Source organism: Stegostoma tigrinum, chromosome 5, assembly GCF_030684315.1.
Source record: "Stegostoma tigrinum isolate sSteTig4 chromosome 5, sSteTig4.hap1, whole genome shotgun sequence".
NCBI classification, from domain to species: Eukaryota; Metazoa; Chordata; class Chondrichthyes; order Orectolobiformes; family Stegostomatidae; genus Stegostoma; species Stegostoma tigrinum.
In genome coordinates, this window is record NC_081358.1 from 44,306,799 (window position 1) to 44,328,281 (window position 21,483).

At 39.5% G+C, this 21,483-nt stretch overlaps 1 protein-coding gene across 8 annotated transcripts; it reads left to right on the forward strand.

The window, feature by feature from the left end:
* The first annotated feature begins 1,289 nt into the window (after window positions 1-1,289).
* On the forward strand, window positions 1,290-19,510 carry tfap2a (transcription factor AP-2 alpha). 8 transcript variants are annotated; one of them, XM_048529856.2, is made up of 9 exons: window positions 1,290-1,456; window positions 5,432-5,530; window positions 7,492-7,566; window positions 7,865-8,296; window positions 10,761-10,812; window positions 12,908-13,139; window positions 13,818-13,936; window positions 16,325-16,466; window positions 18,132-19,510. In XM_048529856.2, the coding sequence occupies exons 1-9, from the start codon at window positions 1,424-1,426 to the stop codon at window positions 18,421-18,423; spliced, it is 1,476 nt and encodes a 491-aa protein (XP_048385813.1). In that variant the 5' UTR covers window positions 1,290-1,423; the 3' UTR covers window positions 18,424-19,510. The 8 variants fall into 8 exon arrangements, with proteins under 8 accessions (XP_048385813.1, XP_059501948.1, XP_048385816.1 ...); XM_059645965.1 differs by lacking the exon at window positions 7,492-7,566 and having other exon boundaries at window positions 1,292-1,456; XM_048529859.2 differs by lacking the exon at window positions 5,432-5,530 and having other exon boundaries at window positions 1,293-1,456.
* The last annotated feature ends 1,973 nt before the right edge of the window (window positions 19,511-21,483 follow it).

Here is a 21,483-nt window from a genome sequence, read left to right on the forward strand (position 1 = left end):
AATTACAATGTTTCAACAAGCAATCTGCTTAGAGCAAGCAGGCTTTACAAGAAGTGCGGGTACATTATGAGGATATCCCAAGGAATTTCCTCGAAACGTTGGAAAATAACAACAAAAATTCTAATTGCCTGAAGTCACCAATGCTTCCACTATCCCTAATTGGATTAAGTGATTAAGGGGATGGCTTCGACTAAATAGCTAGAGAATCGAAATGTGAGAGACCTGGGCAAAAAGTGACCATTTTGAGCAAGGGGTTATTAACTAACCTTATATTATCTAAGCATTTAAAAAAAAAATATATATATATATATATAAACATCAGGAGACTAAGGCAGAACAGTTGAAAAGTGATACAAAACACCTGTCGATTCCACAATTAACAAAATAGTGAGCTCTCCTAAATAATGCAGCATTGAATAAAATACTTTGGAACCTTGTTGATAAATATCCAGGCAATATTTTCTCATTGGTTATATAATGCTGGTTAAGTATTGCATACATATCATTTCACGGAGTTGGAGTCATCAGTTATCTGCTCCGAACGTCCTCATTGGAACTCTTTATCTAATTTCTGACCTCGCGTCTCACAGTATACTTATCGATGCTGATTAATTTATTTAGCCGACTTTTATTTTGACATGGGCGAATCCAATCGCAGGAATCATCCGCAATAAAAATTCGATTAAAGTTAACAACGTCAAACAAACGGCGACGCCACCGCATTGCCCGGAATTGGTGGAACAAAATCAAAAGGCACACTGGTTCGATTGTAGAGGGGACCCAGCGGGTCGCATTTGGCCTTTATATCGCAAACAGGTCCTTTTTTTGTTTGTACACAGGTAACACAATACATGAGCGAAAAATGAGCAAAGCAAAGAGAAACAACTAAAAAAGCTATCCAGCCACTCGGTGCATGTCGCATCATTTCCCTCTCCCCTTTCTTTTTCTCTGAAATGCAACCTCGCCAGTTTTGTTTTTTTGCACACATTCCGCCGAGCGCTCTGTTTGTGCTTTTCTGCTGGTGCTTTCCATCACCTGAACCCCCTCCTCCTTCCACAACATCCCTAGTCATTGCAGATGACTCTGTCTATTGTAGGCGCCTGAAGACCAGGAAGCTCCCCCAAATTCACCGAGGTGTGACTCCTTTTTGTCATGACCAGCCTTTGTTCGTGTTGTTGGTTGTCATGATGAGGTCTGGTAGCCGATGGAGCTTCGTGGTACATGGCTGCTGTAAATCCATCAGTGCTGAGATAGGCGTTTTTTTTGAAGCTGCAAGGTACTGACATTCCTGAGGAGTACGCAGGCGCGGACAGGTGGCACCCAGCACTTTATGACCAGGTGAGATGATCCTGGAGAGGTAAAAGGAGAAATTACTCAACAGCTCACAGATCTTTTGAGGACACCACGGACAACTCCAGGCGATATGTCAATTCTGGGCAAAATGGGGGACTGGCAGGTACGTGAACTTATCTATTAACGGCACTCCTTTGGCATGATTACAGAAGTCCCAGTAGCCATTGAAAGTTGCTGCCTATTCCAGCGGTGCCTATATTTCATTATGTAGACGAACGTCATGGATAAAGTCAGTGAATTGGGACAAATAATTACAATTTGCAAATAAGTCAATGAGTCCAAACTTTCTATCAGTACTTACATTGTGTTTACCTGCATGACGCAACTAATACAAACTCTATAAAGTCTCAGGTTGAAAAAAGTTTAGATATCCAATTTACACTACTACAGGCGAAACCCTTGGTTTAGTTGATTTGTTTGAATGGGCCCTGAAAAGGTTAACTCGATAAATACGCCTCAAACCTTTCTGCCTTTTCCCTTTTGCGATGTGATTTGATTTTCTTGTCAGTTCACTATCGGCGCTGTGCTCCAGATACATAGAAAGCAGCCCACTGTAATCATCACCATGTTACAACTTTTCCTAACTTGGGGTCAATCACAATGAGATTACAAACAAGAAAGATTAGCCTCCAGTTTAACGAGCGATTATGTGACTGTTGTATTAGTCTAACATGTTCGTAGAACAACGCTAATCTTGGGGAAATAACTCGTTTTCTCAGGACAGATTAAATTTCATTTCTTCTTTCATATTTTATTTTTAAACACTTTTTTTCATATTGAAGAGTGGCAGTTTGTCTATCAACTCCCTTTTCATAAACACACAACTTGTTTCAGGTTCATTGGAAATTCTACTAAATAGACAATAACTTTTACAACTGGATTTCGGCAGCAATGGATTTAACTTTATTTGGTGTATTATTAAACATTTGAAGTTTAGAACCAATAGAGTATCAATACAAATATATTTCTGTGAAGCCTATGTGCTATTTGCTCGGTACAAAACTTGTAACCTAATTCCATTGTTCCATGGTTCCTAGATTTTCTCAAAGATTGAAGGTAGTCTGTAACAATGTGAGATAACAAGGTGTAGAGCTGGATGTTGCTTGTGGGCTCCAAATCAAGAGTCATGTTATCTATATAATTTTCCAAACATTTCAGTGTATTTTATAAACTGGAATTATGTACGACACAAATCTAACTTTGCTGCAATAATAATATTTAAAAAGTTAGAACACTTTTGGCGGACCTAAAGCTTTGAAATAAGGGGATATTCTGTCTCAGCTGACACAAAAAGACGTGCATTGAAAAATGAACTTGTTAGATGCTGAATATAAATACAGGTATTTATCATGGTAGGATTTATTGAAATCCATTGTTCAATACAAGAAACATAACGACAGTAACATTCAAACAGAAGTATTTGCTGTACTTTAAAGCCATTCTCTAACTTGTTTATGCTTTCACCCGCGAAACGAAAAAAAGTCAAAATATCTGAAGCACGCGTATAGGCCAGGCGCTAAAATGCTGTAGGATAGCTAGGTCCTAAAAGTCCTCTTCACCTGTGCACCAAGTTAAAATATTTAAATGCACAAATATCACGTACTTACACGTTGATTTAATAATCAATGCAGACTGTAACAGGTGTTTTTCTTTTTGCCCTATTTTGGAAAAAAAGTCAGAATGGGCGAATATTTTGAAAAAGATCAATAAGGAGAAGATAGTATTGTGAGTAATGGCGTTTCACCATCGTTCGCACACTTTAACGGAGAGGACTACATTTATTCTAGTCCACGGTAACAAGACCTTGTAACCAAATAAACAGATGTGAATATTTTCCTCGCCACAAAAGAAATCGCTGGCATTTTAAAACGAGGCGAACCTTGTTATGGTTACATGTGTATAGAATTACATTTAATTAAAAGAAGTGCAAATTGGGAGGGGAGGAGTTGGAATACATTTCACCGGTTTAGGCTGCTCAGAAACTGCTCGACAAAAGCAGAAATAAAAACAGCAAAGCACCGCTCTCCTGTTAAAAAGTGCTTCCATTCGACAGGAGCATATATTTTAATTATTCATTGTATTTTGCTATAGCGATCGATTAGAAGTTAATTTAATGTATGATTCTCAGATAAACTCATTTACTATATTCTTATACTCCACTAGTCTGCCAGCACAGAAGTGAACATTAAATGATTTCTAAATTAACTAGCATCGGTTTATATGAGATTAACAAATTTTCATTTGAAAATGGAGATGTGGAAAATATCTATTCTTTAAAAGAATCGACATTTGTACACAGGTAAAATAGAAAAGCTGCAGGTTCAGTGCTTTAAATCAATGATCTTGCAAACTCGTTATCTCTTTTAATGCACAGCGTTATATTAAGAGGTAACACCCCCTTCAACAGTTCGAATGAAAGTGGGAGATCACAGCTCATGCAAGCAGCTTGTAATGAATAAGTGCTTCACAGTAGAAAGTGAGCAAATTGGGGGGAAGAACATCACTTTTAAATGTAAAAATACTGCCGTACTCTTTGCAAGTGACTTAAGAGAACAGAACGCCATCAAGAAAAAAACATAAATTAGATCCGCGAGCTTTTAGAATAATTGCATAAACACGTTTAAAAATCCAGGTACAGCTGAATATTTTCGCCTCTTAGACCCAAAGCTGACTGTGACTCCAGCGATAGAAATAATTTTGTATTTAAATTTCAAAACGTTTGGCCTTTTGGAGTGAGGTGTTCTGAATCGGTGGATATCTCGGTCCTCTAATTAAAGACAATAGATTCTGATGACATCTTTGTCCTCGAGCTCCACCAAAAATGGTAATGAAGATTACCTGTAGACGACGCCTAGATCTAGTCACCCAGATTACCTGGGTTGAGAGTTACCCTTGCACACTTTCTCACCTTCAATGAAAGACAACGGTGCAACCTTGTCTCGATTCATAAATTCATAGTCAGACATTTATTATGGTAATAACTTTAATGAAGCGGTTGTGAAGAGGTTTGCAATGCGACGTTAGTTCAAAATAGTTTGCTTTTTTAGTCCCTGTTTACGTATGAATTGAATAGCTACATAACAAACGATTTCCACCTCAATGGCTGCAGTGCAACACTCTACACGCTTGTTATTTAAAGCCTCCAGATAGCAAAGAAAGGTAAATGCCGAAAGAAATTCTCGCTCACAAACCTAGAATCTCTCAGCTAGGAAACGAGACACAACCGCTGAAAGAATCTAAATACTGGTAGTAAAGCCACCTAATTATCAATGAAATTCAGCACTACTGAGGTTTACCGCTCTGATAAGCGTAAACGTGTCCGGGAAATAACTTGCTGAGGGAATGTTAAAATTGTCTTTACTTTGAATTTTCCTGAGGAGATGCTTTTTAAAAAAAATCAGCAAAAAGCAAGGAAGTCGGAATCAGTTCGGATTCGATTTAACTACATCCATTGTGAAGCTAATATTTAAGCTAAACTGTTTACTTAGTAAAAGGGCATGTAGATGAAGTTGGGTGCTTGATACGCAGAGGAATATGAAGTTAACTGTTGTATCAAAATATGGGTCATATCTATATATTTATTATTGCTATTTAACATAGTGAAAATGTGAAGCACACTTGCCCTGTTATTATAAAATAAACGACTGAGTTCGGTGTTTCAGCAAGATTATTGCCTTCATTGGAAGGCATAATCAGTTAACAACTAAACAGTGCATGTCTGCAGGGAGAAGAGTTAACCAAAGAAAGAAAGTCACATCGTACTCTTGTGCTTTGGTAGAATGGAAGGTAAGGGAGGGTTTAACAAGTAACAGAACAAGTAGCTCCATGTACATTTATAAGCTGTTGTCCACCGCCAATGTATTTATGTTGACGTCCATTGCCAGGCGGCAGGGCAGGCTCTCTACCTGTATCCATTGGAGCAGTAATGTGGTTGAATGAGTGTTTGGCTGGTGTTCATATGCTAATTGGGCTGTTATTAGCGAGTTACTAAAGAGCTGAGAGGGGAACACGATCGACCATTAGAGGGAGATCTCAGAGCACATACAGAGCGCTAAACCAACACACACTCTCTGTACAGGACTGTCCGCTCTCTGAGACATCCAGTCAACCACTTTTACACCAATCCATGAGAATGCTGTGGAAATTAGCGGACAATATCAAATATGAGGAGTGCGAGGTAAGCAATTTCATATTAGATTCAAAAGAATTAAAATGCAGTTTTCACTGCCCCGTCGAATGAAAAAAAGCTGTACATCACTCTCATTTAAACCGAATATTGCAAAGTTTTATTTTAAACATTAAGTATGCTTTCACAGTTATATATTCTATAGAAAGATGCAGCATGACAAAAACAAATGGAGCACTTGGCCATTCGGCTTAATAATATTGTAAAATAATGCAAACGCCGATTGCAGGGTGCGTACCTCAGCTCTATTGTGTGGCAATAGCTCACGTTTGTAAACAATACAGGAATCGAGAGTTAAGAATCGACGTCCACTAGATTAAGCATCTGAAATGATTAATGTTTGGTAAACCTGGCTGAAATCCTTCGCCTATAAATTCTTAACAGAACCCTCAAAAAGGGCCGCGTTGCTGGCGATGTTTGTGAAAGTAAAACCAAAATTAAAACGCTAAGCTTGCTGCACTTATTGTCACAGAACGCCTTGGGAAAGAGCAAGTTTGATCAAGCAAGGAAAAGCAGTTTGCTTTTGTAGTCAATTCTAATGCCTTAGTCCAAATTGTATATCTGTCTGCATTTGTTGCTTAAACGTTCGTAATCCCCACCCCCAACCACCCACCCTACCCCCCACAAAAAAACGCACATGGAAACATTGAAATCTGCACAAAATTGTGTCTTGGTAAAGATGAAAGATTTTTGTGTGGAAATGGCAGAAGGCGTTAGATGGTTCAGGCTAAAAGCCGTGATTGTGCCCGGATTGAGAAAGTTGCTCTAGAGTTTGCGAGGTAATATTTGGGGAGTTGTTTTGAAGTTGTATAGCCAGTCAAACGGGTTTGTACAGCAGGCTAGAAGGCAGTTCACACCACGGGCTAAACCAAGCGGCCGTTTAGTTTCACTTTATTTTTTTCAAAAACGCGGGGAGGAAATTAATAAAAAAAATATAAGAATCCAAGAAAAGTATGAAGGGTCGGCGCGAGCTTCCAGCGGAGTAGGTTTACGATCAGAAGTGAAATCCGTTTGTTTGGAGCCGCTTTCGAGTTGAGTTTAGACGAGAGTTGTTTTTTTAGGATCGCAGTAGGGGAGCAGCTTGCGTAAAAGTGCGTGAAAACGAATCAGGGCTTTGGAGACTCCATAGTGTCTCTGTCGCTCCCTCTGTCTCTTAACTTTTAACCCATTGCACGATGGATCAGACTACTAGTGACCCAGGATCAGGGCAGCAGTCACCTCCGGATAAAGAGCTGAAAAGGAAGAGAGCTGAGAGCGCAGGTAGTCGCTCTCCAGCCAGGAAGCGAGTGGCCGCCGACATGCCTTTGGCGTTTGCTGGATTCTCACACGATAACGAGGTGCAAATTCCTTCCCGCATCACACTCTTTCTTTCCTTCCCCTCTTTCTCTCTGTCTCTCTCTCTCCCCCCTCTGACTCTCACCATTCCTGCTCCCCTTCTCTCTCCCTCTCACTTTCGCATGCCCTCGATCACTTGAAAATGTTCTCTTCTTCCCTGTGATTCGTCAGAAACAGCAATGTGTGCCCCTCTATTCTCTCTCTCTCTCTCTCTGATTAGATACACTGATTCAACGGACGTCATTTATAACAGACACAGCTTTAAGTTGCTTCCTCGCTTCACGCTCGATTTCCGACCATTCTCCCCTTATTAAGTATTCGTGTAATATTAATAGTCATGAATATCTGCTATTATGTGCTGAGTGAAGCCACGGCTCGCCCTTAGAGGAGGAGAAAGAGAGAGAGAAAAAAAAGTTTGAAAAATCTACCGACGTGACGCCCTGAAACTAGACACAATTCTGATCATTTTTTTTTGTTTGTGTGTGTTGTTCCCAATGAAGAAATTTTTCAAGTTCTGATGGATTCGCTTGCCTTCCTCCTGCATGTGACTCCCCGGCGTTGTGATCGTGTTGTAGCTGTATAGTACTGGACTGTTTTTTCCAATTTTCCACCTCTAGGTCTCTCTATTTTTTCCCCCTGACGAACTCAGATCAGACTGCCCGCAGATGTTAGTGCACAGTTTCTCGGCCATGGTGAGTTTCAGTGAGATGCCACTAGGTTTAAAACGAGCCTCCCCCGCCCCCTCCCAAAAACAAAAACTGGTAGCACTTTGGATTGTGAAAATAAAAAAAATCTAGCATACCTCCTTGGAGGATAATATTTTGTTGAATTCTACCCCGTGCGATAATTTACAATTACTAATATGGCCAGTAAAACTTAAGCTTGCCACCGCCAACGAAAGTGTCATACCAGCGATGTTTCTTTAACAAAAAAGAATAAAATAATGTATTTTTTAAAAATTACAACTTTACATGTCTGATTTCATTGCAGGACCGGCATGACGGCACAAGCAATGGGACTCCACGGTTGCCTCAGTTAGGGACGGTCAGCCAGTCTCCGTACCCGACCGCCCCGCCGCTCTCTCACACTCCCAACACGGACTTCCAGCCGCCCTACTTCCCTCCTCCGTACCAGCCCATCTACCCGCAGTCGCAGGACCCCTATTCCCATGTGAACGACCCTTACTCGCTGAACTCGCTGCACCCGCAGCCCCAGCCGCAGCACCCGACCTGGCCTCAGCGGCAGAACCAGGAAGCGGGAATCCTCCACCAGCCCCGCGGGCTGCCCCAACTCGCCGGCCTGGACCCGCGGAGGGAGTACCGACGGCCCGAGGTCCTCCTCCACAGCACCCACGGACTCGACTCCGGCCTCGGGGATACATTGCCTATCCACAGCATCGCACATGCCATCGAGGATGTACAGGTCGGTTCTTTGAAAACCCTATGCAGTTCTTACTTTACACTGCTGCCTTGGTCTATAGTGAACTGTTTTCAAATTAAGGGGAGATTCTCAACCCATTTACCCACCCACCCCTTCACGACCACCTCTGGTAAAATCTGCTTTCGTGAACCCTGCATCTGCTTCAGATTTTGAAAATAAAATTGACAAGTTTAAATTGACAATCAAGCGAAACAAATCTATTTTTTCCAAATGACCAATACATATTAATGTTATGTATTAACATGCATCAAATGAGAGCAAATTTCTCCTCTGCATTGTTAGAAATATAAATTGCGTCTTCCCTTAATTAAATCCAGCACTTGCTTTTTAACGCTATCAGTTTCTCTCATTCATGTAAACAGTTTGGAGTAATGAAATTGTGTGGTGCGCTTTATTCAATATTTCAACTTGATAAAACAGACTTATTCCAATTTGGACTTTGCCCAGAGCTTCAAAATTGGAATCATTAATTTTAAACATATATATAAAATTCTGCATGTGCCTTAATTCCTGCCCCCAGCCCCCGCCCCCAATCCCAACGAGAAAATAAAAAAATCGTTTATTAGCTGTGGCGAGTTGCTGAAAGCTGGTTACAATGCCAGTGGTCATTGTTGAGTTACTGACCCGAGATTGCAAAATACAAAAGGCATGCGTTTAGTTTGTACTAAATTGTTCGTTTTTCAGCGCCGTGGCGAGCTGTGCTTTTAAATTATAATTTGAACTCGTTCCTTCTGCAACAACCTGGAATAATCATTAATGTGTTATTACTTACCTTGCAAACAAAGGATGCATATTAATGCGGGATGAAAACCATCCGCCCTCTTGGTAGCTGCGTTTAAGGCTATGCTCACACCCCCTCCCCAAATGTTACTCTTAATTTCGTTTAAAAAGTGCCGATTTTAAAGCTCTCGTAAAATATTCATAAGCAAGGAACCGTCATGCATTCATTTCCAAACAAATACTCATTATGAATGCTTAGAGCGATTGAAAGCTGTTCAACATTCAACATTCTACTTAATACCTGCGGCTATACTTTACCTAAATGTGACTGGCTCTTTAACACACACATACACAATCTGCTGTAAACAAGCTTACAAATGCAGCCTTAACTGTATGATCTGCGTCTCCACTGCTCTAGGAGAATATTTAACAACAAAGGCATAAGCTGCTCACAAAAAAGGTGCTACAGAGAGAAGAAGGGGGAGAGAATAAAAGTCTAAATGGTTCAGTTTGTTTCGGTGCGACTGTGCTTGTGTGATACCGGAATTAAAATGTCCTTGCTTTCGTCAAGTATGTGGTCGGTGTTTTGTGTTTCTGTGATGTGCGGAGAATCTGCCGATTTGGCTTTAGAATGCAATGGTTATTGAAACCTCCTTTAGCTCTCTGGTGTCAATTGTTCAGATTGTCCAAATGGTGCCAATTTTGTACATCTTTCTGGTGTTGAGAGTAAAGCGGCTGTTTTAATGCCTTTAACCACCATGATTTCGGGGTTTGGGGAATCTTCTAATAGTTTAATGAAGTCATGAAGCCTCTCAGTTTAAAATCTTTTTTTAAAAAATAGAAACTGCTTTTAGTCATTAAAAAATCAGAACCCCGACAGATTCAGTCACTTTCTGAGTCGTTTTAAATGTATGGTTGATGTGGACAGAGTACCAACATTAATTTAAGCAGCCTATTCAAAATTAGTTCGACTTAAAATCAAAAATCACTCGGGGCAAGTTGCGTGTGAATGGTCGAACCACGTTTTGAGAAGAAAGGATAATGGAAACTCTCCCAATGATGTGATGGGGAAGTAGTGCTAGCTTTAGATGGGGAGCATATCATAAATAATAAAGAGAAAAATCAAAGCTGCATGAATAATGTTAGATGGGTCGCTGACATTGCAGGGGCGATCTGGAAGTGAGTGTTATTTGTAAATGAACTGATTGTTCTGCAGTGATTGCCAATCGCTCAGTCTCAGTAGAATTTGTGTTCACTTGGCGAACATATTCCGACGCTGTACTGCATGTTGATGCTAGAATGAATAAACTTGCTTCATTTAATAACAAGAAAAAGCTGAGGTTTTTTTTACTGCAAAATATCTGCTAGGGATGGTCATCAGTACGACTTCCCACCTCCTGAATATACACATGCATACAAGATGTATCTCACACAGATAAATTATCAAATAAATAAATCTCACAACTTCACTTGTCCCATCAAGCCCAGAAATCCATTCACTGTAATAGGGAAAAGTAGTGTTTATGGAAATATTGAACAAAGAGCGGGAATTATCATTCCATTATGGCAATACATTGTCATTTTTGTTCAGATGAATGAGCCAGGCTCTGGGTAGATTCTTACAACTTCTGACATGGCTGAGTTTCACGTAGTTCTTGCCATTGTAAATGTCTGTAGTCTTTAATTCCGCAAGTTTACGTTAGTGTTTTTCTAAATTCCGTTTCAGCATGTTGATGATCAAGGTATTAACATCCAGGACCATACCGTCATTAAGAAAGGCAAGTTGCTTTATTTAATCTTCTCATCCAAAATATTTGCACAGGCGGTATTTAGCTCATTGAATCCTGGTTGCTTCTCTCCAGTTTATTGTGTGTGCAAACATCTCATATCAAACTAAGAAACAGCCATGATGGGTTGCAGGAGAGTTGTTTCTGTTGTTATTGGTCTTGGGTTCCGCGAGAGGAAAATATCCTGTCTGTACATCTCAGACTCCGAACGTTGGTGTGGGTTTAAGGAATTCTTTACAGTCGTGTTCCTTTAATGAGCAAAGGAATTAGGGAGGGTATAAATCAAACCAAATGCCTGAACTTGCAGAAGCAATTATACTGTCGATTGGCGTTACATGCTTTTGAGGGTCTGGTTAGTCATGTGCATTTAGACGTGTATTTATTTCTGTGGGACATTGGTTGGGAAATGTGCGCTCTTAACTTAGCCATCCCAAAGATTCTGCTGCATCCATAGCTAAGTTGCTACGCGGTTGTTTTGATTCTGAGGATATCGAAATCGAATTAATGTGGGCACAGATTATACACTGTAAATGCGCAGTAATTCGTAAAACTGCAGCATACGGTTAAATGGCTTAAGTTTCATCTTTCTACTTCTCCAGGTTTTGTCACGTCAAATTACATGTGCAAGGGATAAATCTTAAGAGATGCTCTTTCCACGTCGACATGATAATTGGCTCTTTTATTAGTAATCTCAAGAGTTCGTTTAACTCCTATTGTCTCTATTAGCCTCCCCAGAGCTATTAATGTCACAAGTGATCTATCCGGAACTAGAAGCTCGACGTCTTCAAAGATCCAGAGTAGATTTCCAGTGGCATGCAGAGAAAGCCAAACCAGGGCACTTGATTATATTGTAACGATCCTTTTTTGTGCATAGGGAACTCTTGCAGGGCAGTATTTATAGAAATCAAACCCAGAGTCTGTTAAGCCACATTCTAGACGCCTAATCAGTAATAAAAATGATCAGATTCTAAGTAATTCTCTGGAGTTGAGGAGCAATTTAGCCAGTGGACATGTTACATTGTTTAGGTCTCATAGTGCACTGATAATCAGAGCTACCCAGTTGTCCATTGTAAGCCTAAACGCGCTCTTTTAAATCTGAACAGTTAAAGCAATCCAGCGGCAAAGCTAAGGCTATTTCACGAAAACGCCAGCGTTAATTTCCTGTGAATCACCATCGCGTTCCTTTTTAGTTGTTTTTGTTCGCAATGACCTGATAAATTGGGTTCAGAATTTGATGTATTGATGTTCCACTATGTGTGCGTTCGTTCTGTGGTCAAAAGCAGTGCCTATTTTACTCGCATGTTCAGATGTAGGGTAGAAGAGCTGATGCAGAATGTAACAGGATCGAATTAGTATGAGGACAAAAAAGAATAACATCCTCCAACACGTCCTGTTATTGTAATATGTACGCTGTTGGGAAATAAATGCATTGAAATCTATATTGTCTGAACAAATAACTAAGTGGGAAAATGGATACAGTACAATGAAAAGGGATGCTGGGAGTTTTAAAGGGTAACGGGAATAGATTAGAAAATGTATTTACTCTTGACTTGTAACATAAGGCATCTATTTGCCTTCTATTGAATCACAAATTTTCTATTACACAATGGAAATGATTTTACCATGACATTAACTGACATTGGCATAGGCAGTAAAATGCGCAGTTAACAACATAACTTTGGAAAGACCGTCTTTATAATAAAAAAAAGTGCAATTCGATCTGAACGTGTTATATTTTGCGCAAATGATCAGATTTGATTTTAGTTTTTAAAATGCACAATCTAAAGTGCAATTCAGTGGAGAGGACAGTTTTGCAGCAATGTGCGCAGCAATTTCTGCTTATGATGACAATATATCCCAGTAATGTGACAAAGGCCCCGCTTTATTATCGACTCTTTCATCGAATCTAATCCAAATCGGTCCAACTGAATTGTTTTAATATATTGTGCAGAGGTTGCAATTGTTGAGTTAGCGAGGGACACAAGTACAGAGAGTTGTAAAGTGACCATCTATGTTAGCTGATGGACATGGCAGATGTACGCTTTTCAGGGGATGGCTGTTGATTTGTCTGATGGTTCTGTTTCAGGTCCCATGTCCCTATCTAAGTCTCACAGTGGGGCTGTCACCTCGATCTCACTCAATAAGGACGGGCTCTTTGGCGGGGTTGCGAACCCGAACGAGGTGTTTTGTTCAGTTCCGGGTCGCCTCTCCCTCCTCAGTTCAACATCAAAGTACAAGGTGACGGTGGCGGAAGTGCAGAGACGCCTGTCTCCGCCCGAGTGTCTCAACGCCTCGTTACTGGGAGGAGTGCTTAGGAGGTGAGGGCTACTGGTTCGTTGGACACCCACCGACACAGCTCCGCTTCAGAGAAAGATAGGCCAGCACACACATCAGTGAAAATTTCCTTTTAAATGCATCTGATCGCTAAATTATTTTAGTAATGCTACCAATATTTATTTTCACTCTTTGCTAATTGTTTTTGCTCTCCATCTAACCCTTAAAGGGCAATTATCACATTTTAGACAGAAGCAGTTAACACTTGCACCGCATTCTTTTGTATTCTATAAACACATGTTCCTATGGGTTGCCAATAGATCAGAAGATAGTGGATGCTGTAATAAATATGTTCCATTAAAAAAACAACTTTATACATAAAAGTAAAATGCTTTTGGGATAGTCTTCCAAAGGACATGTTCTTTATAAATTGCCTCAGTGTGGATGAGAGGAGGACCAGACACAATTGTGAAATCAAATTCATTCAGAATCTAGCAGATTATTATGAGATTTAGATTGTTTAAGGTAGGCATTAAAAGAGCGAATTTTGTGCCATAGCGAAGCCACACTCCATTTGAAAATTGCTTCGTAATTCCAAAATGTGCATTTTAACATTTCGTTAATGCAAGTCTGGAATAAGAATGTCATTAAGTATGTGAAAGAAATGTGTAACAGAACATGTGTCCATTTTCAATTTAACCAGGAGCTCCTTTCTTTTGTAGGGCGAAATCTAAAAATGGAGGACGATCTTTAAGAGAAAAATTAGACAAAATTGGGTTAAATTTACCGGCAGGCAGGCGCAAAGCTGCTAATGTTACGCTGCTAACCTCACTTGTTGAGGGTAAGTAAACTTTATTCCATTTTTTTCTCGTATCTAAACATAGGTGGACGAATAAACATGGATTGTTTCCAGTATGGCACAAGAGCGGGAAATTGTTTTTGTTTGCGAAGCCACGTGCCTTTATGTAACTCATAGCGGCACCAGTCGTTGTCTCGTGTTAACCCATCAATATAGCACAGAAATAAACAAGCGACTGAACATTGTACTGTCTGAGCCCTTATGTATAAACCAGGCATTGTACTGGGTTATTAAATATATAGCTTGACTTGACCAGACCAGATATAGCCAAAGGATGCTTGTTGTAAGCAATGTGGGCAGGTTGTACAAAAGCTGTTATTCGTTTTTTTTAGAGGGAGGTGGTTGCATTAATTGATTTAGGCATTTGTTTACTAATGACTGAAAAATCTTCCAGTGAATGAGAAACTAATGAGAAATCCTAAACTACAGTTCTGTTCTTCAATTAAAATGCTGCTTTCAGAATTGTTGAATTGAATAAACAAGAAGACTAGTGTAGATCAGACATCACAGCAAATTCAGTACATAGGAATCTTCCGTTATCTAATTTGCAGAGAGAGAGATAACGAACAGATTATGCTAAAACATTATTTTGATTAGCGAAAAGAGAATACAGCCTCCCCCATCTGATTTATTTCTGTTTTTCATTGGACGCCTTAAGTCTGGTCTAAGAGTAAAATGCGTGGTTGTATCTGTTTGTAACTGATGCTCATTGTGTGCAGAGTAAAGGTTGTGGTGCCGCCAGAACTGTGTTGAGAACGGTCCTGTGTGTCAGGGTCTTGTGGAGAGAGCTTCTTAAAGAAAATCATTACTTTAATCTGATTATGGTTCTGGGTTATTATGAGCCAGGAGTGGATTCACGCGTAGATGGTTTGCTGATAAATGTGTGACCAGTTGGATTTCTAAGGGGGCAGGCTGTTGGACTGTGTCCTGTTGTTATTGTTTATGATCTGTTCCATTTTATGGAAACGAGTTACTGGACTGTGCCTTTGAAGCACTAATTGGCGCATGCGTCCTTCCGGAGCTGGCTAATGGCAGGAAGCCCTGCAGTAAAACCCAACTGGTTCAGGAAATTAAAACCAAAGGCTTTGAAATCAACAAAAAGACAGGGTTCTAGAGAATGATGTATTCTAACCGTTCAAGAGGAACAGACATATTTTATACAGATATGTAATTTATCGTTTATAAGGAATGTATATCTTTCAAAATGCTCACGTATACAATATCTATACTTTGCAAAACCGTGTATTTATTGATTATATTGACCAACTGATTGCTATTATTAAAAAATAAGTAGTGAATCTCCCCCAGTGCCGTCCTTCTGCTAGACAGTATTGAACTGCATGGGCTTTTAGTTTGAATAGTGCTCCTTGTAACTGACGGTTTTTTTGTTGTTTTTCTACCTGGTCAATGAACTATTTCTGTCCTCTTTGGTCGCTACGGTTGATCCTCCAAACGGGTTCCTTTTTTTAACAATCGGCTTAAATTCAAATAAATCCACGTAATCCAGCTTTTTTACAACGTGTTGTCCGAAGCCAGCCTAGGACTTGAGGACCATTCCGATATAATGTTTAATGTTTTAATGTTTATGAGCCAACATGTGAAAGATTGCAACCGCCTTTGCAGTACTGTATTACTACAACATGCTTTGTTATTTAGTTGCATTGGGGTTTACAGAACACAGGTTTAAGTGCAAGAGGATGTTGTAGAGACATGGCTTGGACTGGTACTGAATACATGACAACAAAAGAGATATTGTCAACTTATTTGATATTCTATCCAGTTCACTACTTAGCTCCTCGTAATGTCGTTAAATGACTCACTGGAGCTTTCCGATTTTTTTTATTGCATGCTTCAAATATTTAGTTTGTGACAAATGGTACTATGAGGGTTCCAGCAGGGTACTTTTGAACTATTTCTTCCATTCTGATGACTGAAACCAGGAGTGCAGCTTGCCGATGTTAGTTATCCTGTAATACAATCTAAATATTTAAAGAGACATTACCATTTTTTTGCTGCTGGGCAGTAGCAAGAGAAAAGTGATCGTTTTGAACAAACCTGCAAACAATATGGCTTGCTACCCGCCTTATCTCGGTCATGTCATTAAATTTAATCGACTTAATAAATAGCCCCAACCAAATTTCAATAATGCAAGTAAAAAGGCAGCCATCTTTTATACGGCTATAAAATGGGTTTGAGCCACTTAAAATGTAATATGTCCAACAATTCTATTAAACATTTTGAGAACGGTTGCTGGCATTAGTTCGCTTGTTAAATCAATTTAACATTATCAAAACCAAATGCGTTTGAAAGAAGAAATGAATGCATAAACTTTACCTCCATTTTGTACATTGTCCTTTATTTCCTGACCAGGTGAAGCTGTGCACCTTGCCAGAGATTTTGGTTATGTTTGCGAAACAGAATTCCCAGCCAAAGCAATAGCTGAGTACGTCAACCGGCAACATTCCGACCCGAGTGAACAAGTGACACGAAAAAACATGTTACTTGCAACTAAGTAAGTCTTTTTTTATTAAATAAAATATGAAAACTTTAACTGAGTTCTTTTCCCCATGGGGATTCTGCTCTGCTGTTAATTGCTGGCTCATGGTGTGCGGGAACAGTTCAGAATTGAACAAGGTGAAGATCCTAACAGTGACCATTTGCTTTCTAACAAGTGCTTAGAAATAAGTGATAGATGGTAGAAGTTTTAGCTGCGAAATCTAAAACAGTGGTCGATATCAGCCCAAAGCAGGCCCTCACACCTGGTGTGTTTGTATTATCAGTATTAATTCTATGATCCACTGCTGTCAAAAGCAGCGCTGCCTCCGTTGGCGTCCAGTGCTTTCACTGTCAGAGGATTGAAACCACTGTCATTTTGTGAGGTCACACATCACAGAGAATTACTTAAACCATAATATTTTGCCAGCAGTTCATAAACATTATTTAGCAGTGGGTTGTTGCCGAACTGTTTGGATGAAAAGGCATGTGTGAAGAGTTATCTGCGATGAAATGTTGAAGGTTTTGTTTTCTCTTTCCCAGTGCAGTTTTCTAGCCTTTAATTAAGAATTTGAAATGTCACCGAAGGGCATTGTGTTGGGACTGTGTTGGGAGGTTGGTGCTGCAATTTGTATAGAAGGTTGTACGCCCTCTGAAGTGAGCATTTCTTTTTCAGCAGATATAACACAAAACACCCAGAAATAGGGTTTACATAATTTTGAAGACTAACAAAATAGTTACTTTCTTTACAATAAAATTTGAAACATAACTAGACCTACACACTGTGCTACGTTCAAAGCTACACACATACACACATGTATGGTCTTAGCTAGATTTGTGTACTCAATACAGAACAGTGATGATTTCATACACCCTCATTATTCTGATCTTCCTTAAAAGTGGCGTGTTGGTTATGAACACTTTTGGATATTACCCTTCCGTATTCAGATTTTCCAATTTGACTTTAATGAACCAAATTGCTGTGATTATATTATTTTGGGTGGGGTAGTCTCAACACATCAGCAACCTGCATGGGAAACAAAGATTAGTTCTGACTCTGCTGCTCTGTGAATAACGTGATTGTCACACAATTGCGTTTGCTTATGGACATTTTAAACTGGGATTTAAGCTGTGATGTACTGGGGTGTAACAGAATCGTGAGCACAATGTGAAAGAGCTCGCTTTTTCGTTGCACGCATGAAAGTTGGATTTGGGAAGAGGGATGTTGATAACCGTCGCCACGACTTGATTCACTGGCTTTCTATGCGCAATTGTGTGTTTCAAGATAACGTTTCGAAATCCGGCTGTTGAGGTGAAACTTAGTCTGAGGTGATAAATTTCATATTCATTCAGAACAATAGCCTATGATCTATCCACTTAAATGAGACAGGCATTGTCCAAATCAGTGAAAATCCGAAGAAATCGTCTTGATTTAGACATTGCTTATAAGAATTGTCCATTCCAATTCGGAAAATAATGTATGTACAAGACATTGTTGTATGATCAAGGTGAATCACGTGTTAATCTGCACCTGTGCTATGTTTAACTGAGTGGAAGAGCTGAACTTTAAGTTAACTTGAGCGCAGTTTAAAAGAAAAAAATGTGCTAATAAAAGCCTGCTCTCCACCCTCGCTGGGAGATATACAGTATACTAAACATTAAATTTTTTTTTTCAATTTTACAGACAAATCTGCAAAGAGTTTACAGACTTGCTGACTCAGGACCGATCTCCTTTGGGGAATTCTCGGCCAGCCCCGATCCTGGAGCCTGGTATTCAGAGCTGCCTCACTCACTTCAGCCTCATTACACACGGCTTCGGCAGTCCGGCTCTCTGCGCCGCCATCACCGCCTTGCAGAACTATCTCACCGAAGCACTCAAAGCCATGGACAAAATGTACATGAACAATACTCCCAACAACCACACGGGCGAAAACCCCAGTAAAAGCGGAGACAAGGACGAGAAGCACAGAAAGTAATGGGATAGTTTAAAAAAAAGTACAATTTCGTAAAAATAAATAAAAAAAATAAAAGTTGTCATATAGGTGTGACTGTTTCTCCCTCAACCTGGAACCCGGAGCCTTAGCGAACAGTGCAGGCGATGAAGAATTTTGAACTGCTTTTGAAATGACACGAAAAAAAAGTTTCTGAACTTTTTACAAAGTTAAAACTTCATCCGACTGCTTCCTGATTGACATAACCCCCCGTTGTTTATCTCTGTTAAGATTGTAGTCACAATCATTTAAGGAAGGTAACGAGGACACATTTTATCAGTATTGTGAATAAACCTGCACAGTTCCTCTGTCATATTCATCGTTGTAGAGAAAAAAAAGTCCTCTAAGGTAACGGTCAACTTGAACATTTATTGCAACCTGCAGTCCGCGGTGTAACAAGGGAAACAGTGTTCATGTATGTATATATTTATTTATGTGTAATTTAATGGGAATTGTAAATATGGTGCGTCTGTTTAAGCCTTTATTTTATTTAACTGGTGATATCGTTTACCTCCTGTTAGTGGGTTTTATTCTTCATCAACCACAGTAGTTCTTTCCGTGATTTTTATGGTACTTATTTAGAAAGGTATTGGGTAAACTCTGGGATACACATTTTAGACCTCTGTAGCATGTCGTGGCGATAAGCAGTTGAACAAAATCCAAGGGTGGGGGGAGGGTCTGAGTTTTATATAAGTAACGAAATTAGTTTATAATACCACAGAAGTCCGAATTGAAAAAAAAAGGCTAAGATCTTAAATAAAAGAAGCATCTGCGATGCTTTTTTTGTGTTTTAAAATACCCCACGTGCTGTGACAAAGGAATTACCTGACACCATGTCCCCTTCCCTACTGGCAGAATCAGAGCAATAAACTGATATTGTCTATAGAACGGTTTAGTATTTTATTGTTGAACTGACAGCATTCGGGACGACCTGATACCTTGTATGTCCGCTGGCCAAATTGGAAGCAGTTTTTAGCTGTATTATATAGAGTTGTGTTGGCAATAGTTTACATGCCTGTCGATGTATCATAGCCCTTTGTTACCCAGATAAATAAATATTTGATACGCTTTATGTCGATTTTTTTTATTCAGTAGCTGTCTTTGCCCAGGCGTATTTTAACTTGGCAGTCTTTTCCTCCAGCCCTTCAGTATGCTTTGCAGTAATTGGGTTTAACTCTCCCTTGACAATTGCTCCCCTGCAATAAGCAGCTGAACCCATTGTTTCCCTCAAGTATAATAAAAAATCTTGAACTTTCAAGTTAGAGTTGAGCAGGCTCGCTCTGGTAGGTTATTGAGTCTTACTCAAAATAAATGATAAAACGGGCAGGGGCGGGTTGGGGGTGGGTGGTTGGGTGGAGTTGATATAGAGAGGGAGAGAGGAATAAAGATGTATTGCTAAGGTCTTCAGTATCCTGAAATAATGTACCTAATGATGTGACAAGTCAGTAAATAATCCACGCAGATTTTCGTGATGCTTTACTTACCAAATGTCAATTTGTTGTTTAACTCGTTACCAGCTCTACTTCAGCGTCAGCATTAAACAGTTTTGCTTTACGGAATAACACATAATCTTAATAAGGTTAATATTTTTCCCAGGTCTTCCTGAGAGTAGAGCAAATATGTTGTGAAATGTTACCAACCGTTTACAGTCTCCCTTAATAAGTCGGCGTTCCCCAACACACACGTTGTTTTGTATGTGCTTCTTTATTGTTATAGTACAGTGCATCCAATAGATTTAACACAATAAGGTTGAAAACGGCATTACGCTTTTTATACTGCATTTTACAGGCTGGATGATTCGTGAATACAATAATGTACACGCTATGCACATTAATGTTTCCCAGCTAAAAGATGGACTAAGCTTTTGAGATAAGGGAAGTTTAACAAAATATAAACAATCGGGTTGTTTGGACCATGTTGACTGCAATGTTTAATTATTCTTTGTCAAATGGAAGTTAATTTGACTGTAAATTATAAACACTGATAAACCAGTTAGTGTGTGTTTTTGACAGAAATGAAATGCACAATGCTAGCAGGTGAGGTGAAGCGTTGTCTATCAGGGCTGTTTTTCTTGGCTAGATCTCAGAATGCGTGTGGGATACTGTACTTACCTCGGGCACAATGGCATTCATAAACAGTGTTTCAAGTCTGCTGTTTATACAGGGAATAGACACAAAGCCCATTTTTAGGACATCAAAGCATATTTATTAAATACGAAACACAACGTCAGAGTGGAGGTGTAAATCCCCAAGAAACATATCTTAATTTTAAATAATGCTGAGTTGACAAAACGACAAAATTAGCATCTGTGTGTATGTGTGGTTTAACAGAACGTGACATTTTAATATTGGTTTCAGTTGATCGAAGCGACAATGGCATTTTAAAGAAGTGACAGATATTTTAGTGGTTCCATTTTATTACTTTAAAGGGATTAAAAGTTTTTAGAAGTCTAGCGGAATGACTAACCAGGGAGAATTTGGCTACATTAAAAATGTTGATTTTGCTTGTTGATTTGGGTCCTGTATGACGATCAGTCGCAAGGAATTAATATTGATTTTTACAAAACCGCTTCGAATAATCCCGAGTCTAAACAATCCATGGTGTTTTGATGTAGCAAACTTATTTAATAATTTTGCATAATATTTTATCAATTATATTGCAGCAGTATGAACCTGGCACTTGAAACTGACACATTTCAACTTCTTAAAAAATGTGGCAGTTCAGCATTATCCCAATGGTAATTGTTGGCCCAGCTATTTCTGGTGATCTTCTGGTTAGATTTTCAACGCTGCGAATTACTTTTGATAAGAGCTGCGATTTGCTAATGCCTGTTCCTGGTGGACTGATCAGATGCGCCTCTCTGGTAGAAATTTGTGCTGGTTTCGTGGCAATGGAAAACTTATTGGCCGCTGTTGTCTTACAGCTCTGCGTGTGTTTACGGGGAAGGTTAGGGTTAATTAGCGCCATTATCAATCATTAATGCTTGCCTAACGTGTCCAAGGTATAATCAAGTTAGAAGGCTGCAGTCAACATCTGCTTCGTTCC

Excerpts from the sequence above, each read along its gene's own strand:
- tfap2a (XM_048529855.2), top strand. The coding sequence starts at position 6,715 with ATGGATCAGACTACTAGTGACCCAGGATCAGGGCAGCAGTCACCTCCG. Across the intron at positions 7,567-7,864 it reads TGCACAGTTTCTCGGCCATG|GACCGGCATGACGGCACAAG; the intron begins GTGAGTTTCAGT and ends ATTTCATTGCAG. Across the intron at positions 10,813-12,907 it reads CCATACCGTCATTAAGAAAG|GTCCCATGTCCCTATCTAAG; the intron begins GCAAGTTGCTTT and ends GTTCTGTTTCAG.